General features: G+C 41.1%; 1 protein-coding gene across 1 annotated transcript; it reads right to left on the bottom strand.

Annotated features, from left to right (window-relative positions):
* Positions 1–644: 644 nt before the first annotated feature.
* Positions 645–2,319, bottom strand: LOC110332719 (C-C motif chemokine 8-like). The gene is made up of 3 exons (XM_021214057.1): positions 2,188–2,319; positions 1,281–1,392; positions 645–915 (listed from the first exon to the last, which is right to left on the bottom strand). The coding sequence occupies exons 1-3, from the start codon at positions 2,261–2,263 to the stop codon at positions 810–812; spliced, it is 294 nt and encodes a 97-aa protein (XP_021069716.1). The 5' UTR covers positions 2,264–2,319; the 3' UTR covers positions 645–809.
* Between the last annotated feature and the right edge of the window lie 5,968 nt (positions 2,320–8,287).

The raw sequence follows: 8,287 nt of genomic DNA, 5'->3' as shown, positions 1-8,287 counted from the left end.
TCAGACACAGATGGCATAGCTCTCTATGAATTAGGAAAACAAAGTCTTTCAGGGGGAAGGTGGGGCAGACAAGCATACAGGGAATATCTATGCAACTCAGGACCCTACTTGGTTCGGGCTTTGTACACACTCCATCTTTGGAGAGTATAGCAAGCAACCTGTTAGCAACGTAGCATTCTCAACTGCAAAAGGGTTTAAACCATGAAACACATTGATCCACTTAGTAATGCCGTGATAAGCTTTGTTTCTAGTCAAACACAGTCTGGAACAGAGTCTGGGGCTGACTGAGACCAGCTTGTGGTACATGTACAATGAGGTGGAGTGTAACCTCAAGTGAACTTTGAGAAAGAATCCCCTATTTAATATTTATGCCTGTGCACAGCTGGGCATGTCTATGATAAAAAGCTAATGCATTATGGGAACAGATATGAGCAATGAACAATGGTTTGTTTATGTAATTGAAGAATCTCAACTACTAGAGACCCATCCACTACATCTTTAGTAACAAGGCTCTTCCTTACCCTGAACCCCATAAAATGAAACCCAAATAATAGATGGGAACCCTTGAACACCTTCCCTCATATGCTGCTCTCTGAGAGTGATCATAACTTTCCACCACTTCACTTTGAATTAAAATGTCCATGTTACATTTGCAAATCAGTGTGAGCTTTTATTTCAGTTGTTCATATAAGAGACAGGGATGAGGAATCACCCAGCCCAGGCACCATCTGTTTGAAACATCTCTCTGCCTGGGGAAGATTAGAGGAGAACTTCCGGCTTTGGCTGCCTCTTAACTCAGGTGTGAAGATTCAAGGCTGCAGAATTTGAGACTTTTGGTCAAGGACCTCCATGTACTCCTGGACCCACTTCTGTTTGGGGTCTACGCAGATAGACCTACCCCGCTTGGTCTGGAAGCTGTGGAGAGATGGAATACTCAGAGGTAGTGCTCAGGGCATGGCCCACAGCTCGACAGACCCCATTCACTTTTGCTCCAGAGATGAAGGAGCTGCTTGGCAGGAGGGGAGGATGAGGAGGGGTAGAAGGGAGAACCCTGAGAAGGAAGCCCTGGTCTTGCTGTCCTACTTGAAGCTTTCTCATCTACTGGGGAAAATCCCTCTGAGCTCCTGGAAAATTACAGATTTCTTCTCTTCCAGTCAGTTTCCCTATGTGGGTAAGGAGCTGTTCAGATAAGAGGCTGTACTTATTTGTCTCGCTCCTCTGTATGCCCTGACCACTCTCCCTTGACTCTGACTGGGTGTTCTGGGTAGGGAATCACTTACATCACAGCTTCCCGGTGGCAATGGTTATTGTTGATTCTCTCGTAGCTCTGCAGCACCCGAAGGGGGATCTTCCGTGTTGTTACACTAAAGCAGCAGGAGACTGGAGTCTTATCTGAGAGCAATTTTGTAAAGAAAGAGGGTTAGGGGACATCTCAGAGTCCTCTCATAAGGGAAGACAGGGTTGGGCTGCTCCTAGGAGTCACTGTTCCCAAGTTCTGTTTCTAGGGTCTAGTGACAGAATATGTTCTAGGAGTCAGTGTCCTCTGTTGACCTAAAGGATTCCTCACTGATGACTGTTTATCATGAAATCTCATTGACTGAATTCTGACCTCTAGGAGTCAGTGTCCTCTGTTGACCTAAAGGATTCCTCACTGATGACTGTTTATCATGAAATCTCATTGACTGAATTCTGACACAGGAAAGTAAGTTCCAAGAACTCACTGTCCATCACCTTGCTGCTGTGAGCTTGGAATCAACCTTTTTTTTTTTAAATCTAGGAAGCCTCTCCATGTGCAAGTATCCACATATGGCTGTGATTCTGGAAGCCACTCTAGATCAAGACCCCAAAGCACTTCTTCAAGACATCATTCCTATCACTGTTTGTGATGCCCTTCTTACCACAGAGCCACTCCTGGGCCATCTCCTCAAACAAGGAGAGGGCAGTATCTGCAGTGGCTGTATGCAGCATCTTGTCCCAGGACTGGTGTCATGAGACATCACAGGGCCTGGTCTCAGTGCTCTAAACATTTACTGCTGGTTCTGCCTAGCTTTGGCACGTTGGCTTTTTGCTAACTTCTTCCATACTCTCCATCTTAAAAATTGCAGATCATACAGCAGCTCTGGGATGCCTTGTGCTCAGATGTTAGTGCCTGCTAAACCATTTATCTTAGGAAAGGAGATGCCTTACCTGGGCCAGCCAGCTCCTCTGGGCTGACAGTGACAGCTATGAGCAGCAGGCACAGAAGCACTGTGTAGATCTTCATGTTGAAGGCAAAGATTTTGGAGTGAAGGCTAGAGTCCTCTCAGTTGGTCCAACTCTGCTAGTCTGGAGGCTCTAATCTGCCTTTTATAGGGAGCAGGAAATCTGCAGACAGGATCATGCCTAATGGAAAATGAAAGCAAGGTCTCTGTTATGCTGAGTAGTCATCAGATCATGAGGTGATTTCCTGGCAGCTGGAAGGAAGCTCAGCAAAAAATAAGATGGTAAAATCTTTGGCTAACTTAGACTGTGAGACAGAAACTTTGAAGGGCAAGCATCTGAAACCGGCAGCTTGGAGGAAGCAGTCCCACTGGATCAGGGATTCAGAAACTTTGAAATGAAAAACATCTGTATAGAAGAAAGAAAGGTTACCATGGAGTAAAGAGAGGCCAGATGCTTCCTTTTGGGGGGTGCTAGGAGACTAGAGATAGGCCTGAGTCTTTGCCTCTGGTCCCTTTTACACTAGGTTATTGCAACCCTAAGGCTGGTGGGTTCTTCAGAACCCAGATGGGCTCCAAAGAACCCTGAAAACATGGTAGACTCAAGTCTCCTTCTCTTCCGTCTCCTCTTCCTTTTTCTTTTATTGCTTGGAATTTTACATGTTAGCCAGAACCTTGCACATGACAGCCAAATAAGTATTCTACCACTAAATGGCAGCTATCCCTCAGCCCCTTTTTAGTTAGTTAGTTAGTTAGTATTCTAGATGAGGACTAAGTAGATCTGGCTCTCCTAAATTTACTATGCCCCCAGGCTGTCCTCGTTCTGTAATTCTCCCATATCAATCTGGCAAATGCTGTAATGACAGAGTTGCTCTACTATGTCTGTCCTAGCCTGAAAATCCTGGAGAACTGGGCACCATGTGTGAATTCTACAGTGGTAGGGATCCTGCAGGAGCATAGCTCACTACATCACAGAGCTGTTTTCTTGCAGAATCCTTAATATATGTATGACTTTTGTCTGGGAACTTCAATCACAATAACCCTGTTGGCCAAGCATCCTGTTCAATGTGTGTGGAGGCCAAATGGTGTCATGCCCAGTCTCGTTCCTCATTAGCATAGGCAAATCTTCCTGATTAGTAGGCAGGAAGAACATCTTCAAGTGAGAGATATAGTTAGTGAAGCCACTCAGAATTAAATCTCTGAGTTATACCTGATATATTAAGCCACCATGAGCTAATGGCTAATATTTCATGATTTTCTGGGTTTTGACCTCTGTCAGATACAACATTTAAATGCAATACACAGTAGTACATTATATCTAAAGTTATAACAATCAAGAAGACACTATGACCTAAAAAAAAAAAAAAAAAAAAAAAGCTAGCAAGGCCAAACTCCTCAGGATGTCATGAGTCGTGGTACTACTTAATCCAAGTGATTATTTTCCCTGTGTCTACAGAGTCTTTTCCTGAAATGGAGACTTGTTTCAGGCAAGGTTTGAAGTGCAAGAAGGCTAACAGACATAAGAAAGCATGATGGACTAAGGGCATGGTGTCCTAATTTGAACCTTCCCTGCAGACATGATTTATCACAATGTTTGTCATTTAGAAAAATTTAAAGAGAATTTCAAATATCTAAGACAGTTTTCAAAATATCTAAACATGAAAAGAATGATTTAAGAAACATAGAAACAGGGGATTGGGGATGTTGTTGATGGGTTCTTGGGCTTAGGCAGTTGGAATACCCAACTGTCATTGCAGATGAAGAACACGAGCCAGCATTTCTGCAGTCCACAAATCCAGTAGAAGTTGGTACAAGTTTGAAGTGAAATGTTTGAACCAAAGTGTTTATCACCTTTAGTATTAAATGAATCTAAGAGTTTATAATATTAATAATTATAGCACAAAATCAAACACACTGATTGATGTATAAAAATGAGGACACAAATATAAGTCTACACACATACAGTCACCTACTACAGATTGTTTTTTTTTACTATGGAAATCAGTGTGGTGGTTCTTCCAAATCCTAGAAACTGATCTATACCACTTTTAGACATCCACCCAAAAGACTCTGTATCCTACTATGGAGATACTTGCATATCTATGTTCAGTGGTGCTCTATTTACAATATACAGAAATTAAAAGACAACCCAATGAAAATGTGTTGCATTTGCATAATGGACTATTACTCAACTGTTAAGGAAAACAAAATCATGAAATTAATAGGCAAATAGATGGAATTAGAAGCAATCCAGGTAAACCAAACCTAAACATTGTGCTCTCTCATATGTGGATGCTAGCTGTGAACAGTGAGCTGTGAACAATGCTGTCCTGGAAAGACATGTCCATTGGTACAATAGAGGTGTGAATTGCACCAATTCACTCTCTGGTTGGATTTGGGATGCACTCCATCAGGTGGATCATGTGGCATATACATATATATATATATACACAAGCTCATAGGCATTCCAAAATCAGTGATCTTGTAAATTGACTACAGACTTTATGATTCCATTATTTTTAGAGATTCTAGGGGACAGATTGGTTTTGCCCCATAAACAAAACCAAAAGCAAATTTTTGAAAATGCCCAACTATGATCAGTTATTCTATTGCCCAGGACTTAGTCTAGCATGAGAGAGAGAGAGAGAGAGAGAGAGAGAGAGAGAGAGAGAGAGAGAGAGAGAGAGGATTTTTTAAAAATTATCACTACCTTTAAGATTGAGTTAATATAATTAATCATAAGCCTGTCTAGAATGCTAACTAGTAGCTTTTAAGCAATGTTTCTTTTCTTGGCTTCGGTATTGCACCATCAACTAAACTTTCTGTAAAGCTGGCTAACTGGTTAGACCTGAAGACTGTAGAGAGGTCAGAATGCTGCAAGTCTAGAGCCTAATTCCAATTTACCTTGAACTATCTTTAGCATCTAAATCACCATTGCTTGCCCACATCTGGGCAGGGCCTAACATCCCATGACTGACAGATTGAAACCTTTTGGAATGTGCTAACTTACCAGAACTCCAATTTCCACCAACCAAAAGCATCAGACAGCATCTGAAGCCCATAGCAGACAGTTTTTTTCTACTTTGCTATAACTATTTATTTAATGCATTTTAAAAGTGTATTTATTTGTGAGTTTCTTGGTTCTGCTGCTTGTAAAAATTTCATCAATCTGTCATCACCTTGGACAATGGACTTTGAGGTAACATAAATTTATATTTTGGGGCCACGAACACTCACATTCAGCTCCAGAATAATTCCTTCTTCCCTTTGAGGTGAGTGTTGTGGGGTTTGTTTTTGTACTGATGGAAGAGTGGCAATGAAGAAAATTGAGTGCTAACAAATGACCAAACTCAATGGTCTGGAAAAAAACTTGAACAGAATGTGTTGAAATACGAAAGGACATCCAAACTAATAGAATTTTAATAGCCAATTTATACTAAACCATTGGACCAAGAACTATATCAAGGAATGTCCAAGACCAGTCAGAATTCATCAACATCCATTCAAGGGGTTAAAGTTGGGGCATAAAAGCATTAGCTGGAGAGGTACAGCTCCTTTGGCGCTCAAAAGATCATGAGTGAGCCCCTACGGTCAGACACTGAGCTATTTACACTATTGAATTTTGGTTTACGTTGATTTGGTTGTAGCTGTGCAAAGCTTCTTCCTTCTTAGGGCAAGAAAAAAGATAGCTAAGTTTCAGTTTTAGATTAACCTGCCGTTAATAGGCTTTTAACTTTTAAAGCTACACTGTTGGAATTTTTAAAAAGATTATAAAACCTGTACAGTTATACCAGGTTTTATATGACGGTTTTAACATGAAACATTGGGGACAAACAAGAAAGAAAGTGCTGAAGGTCTTCAAGGGATGGAATATTGTAATTAGCATCTGTTGTCAATTTGGCACACTTGGCAAGACAGAACCTTAAGTAAGGCATTGCTCACATCAGTTTAGTCTGTTGGCATGTCTGGGAGGCATTTTCTTGATTGCTAGTTTGATGCAGGAGGATCCAACCCACTGTGGTTGATGTCATCTCTAGACAGGCAAGCCTGGGCTGTATAAGAAAGGTAGCTGAGCCAGCCAGGCTTAACACACAAGTAAAATGTGTTCCTCTGTGGTCTATGCTTCAGTTCCTGCCTTGAGTTCCTGTTTTGGCTTCTCTCAATGATAGACTGTAACCTATAAGCCAAATAAACCATTTCCTCCAAGTTGCTTGCTTTTTGGTCAGTGTTTATCACAGGGACAGACAGCAAGGGTGAACACACATGGCATGCCTTTTCCAGATTGTCTGGGCCAAATGTTTGCTTGTGCCCTTGTTTGGAAAGGTCATAGAAACTTAAGGAGATTGAGTCTTGCTGGCGGAAGTATATGACTGGGGGCAGATTGGGTCTTTGTTGCCAGGCCCACTTCTTCTTCATGCTTCCATGCTGTCAATGTAGGGTTCAGGCCAATCCCATTATCCACCATGCCTGCTTCACCATGATGAACTGTATATGCTCTGAGATGCTAGTGCAAAACAAACCTTCCCTCCCTTAAGATGTGTCTGTCAATGCTGCATGTGTGTGCAGCATCTATCTTCGGGTATTTTGTCCCAGCAAAGTCAGTAAAACAGTCACCATATACCTTCTTCCATTTTACCTTCTAGAAGTTATGTAGCTTTGAATTCTCTATCTAGCATGCATGCATCTAATAGCTTTTTTTTTTTTTAAATGACAAAACAGGTCCCTACCTAAGCTCATTTCCCTTTTACAATTTTCACATTTGTTATAGCACCGTTTGCTCAAAATACCATCCTTTCTTCCTTGAATCATCCATGCTGCTTTTCGAAGGCAACTCGTACAGATCTATTTCTGTCCTGTTGATGTATTTTCTGTTATATCATCAGCCCCACACACCTTGGTGACTGTAAACATCTGGTAAGTCTTGAAGCCAGGTAACATGAGTTCTGTGACTTTATTTTCCAGTGTTGTGTTAAGTCACCTCTCTCTATAAAGTTTAGAACCACCTTGCCAATATCCGTTAGAGAGCTTGGTGGGATTTTGATTAGAATTCTGTTGAATGAAGAGCTCTGCTGGGGCAGAGCTTGGAGGCTGACAGTGTTGATTGTGTCTCCCTCCTATGAACACAGAGATTCCTCTATTGGCTCAGTTATTTCCCCTCACAGAGGTTTGTAGTTGTTCTCATGAGTATGTTCACATTTTTCCTTTGACTAAGTATTATGTAGTTGGTTCTTGGTGCCAGTATAAGGGACATAGAGTCATTAATTTCAGTTTGAACTCTTCATTATTGATATACTGGGAGGCCATAGAATCTTAGACATCTATCTTTGTGCTTTATAACCTTTGTTTGTGTGGATCTGTGTGTTTGCATGCACATCTGTGTGCAGCTGAGATGTATGGGTCTCTCCCTGAACCTGGATCTTGATGTTTTTGTAGGATGGAGAGTCAGCAAGACTCCGCAATCTACTGGCTGCCTCCCATCTCTGCAGTGATGTTGCAGATGGATGTTCCACCATGCCTGTTTCATTTTCGTTTCATATTTTTTTTTAAATCTGGGAGTTTTGGGATCCAAACTTAAGCACTGAAGAATTTATCCACCTATTCCATATCCTTTGTGCGTTCTGAAATACTTCTGCAATCATTAATTGTAAGAGTCTTTTAAAATATACCTGTCATTGATTCTCTGTGATTTTCTGCAGAAGTCAAACATGTTTTTCTTTCTTTCTTTTTTTTTTTTTTTTTTTTTTTCCAGATTGGCTTCTAACTTTTTTTTATTTTATTTTTTAATCCATTTTCTTTTTTTTATTAGATATTTTCTTTATTTACATTTCAAATGCTATCCTGAAAGTTCCCTATACCCTCCCCCCACCCCTGCTCCCTTACCCACCCACTCCCACTTCTTGGCCCTGGCGTTTCCCTGTACTGGGGCATATAAAGTTTTGTCCTTTCATGGGTATTTTGTTCCTTATTCTAAGGAGGAATGAAGTATCCACATGATGGTCTTCCTTCTTGGTTTTCTTGTGTTTTGCAAAATGTATCTTGGGTATTCTAAGTTTCTGGGCTAATATCCGCTTATCAGTGAGTACATATCT

This window comes from Mus pahari, chromosome 14, assembly GCF_900095145.1.
Source record: "Mus pahari chromosome 14, PAHARI_EIJ_v1.1, whole genome shotgun sequence".
Taxonomy (NCBI): domain Eukaryota; kingdom Metazoa; phylum Chordata; class Mammalia; order Rodentia; family Muridae; genus Mus; species Mus pahari.
The sequence above is the reverse complement of the archived record's forward strand: the minus strand, read 5'-3'. Positions and strand labels throughout refer to the sequence as shown.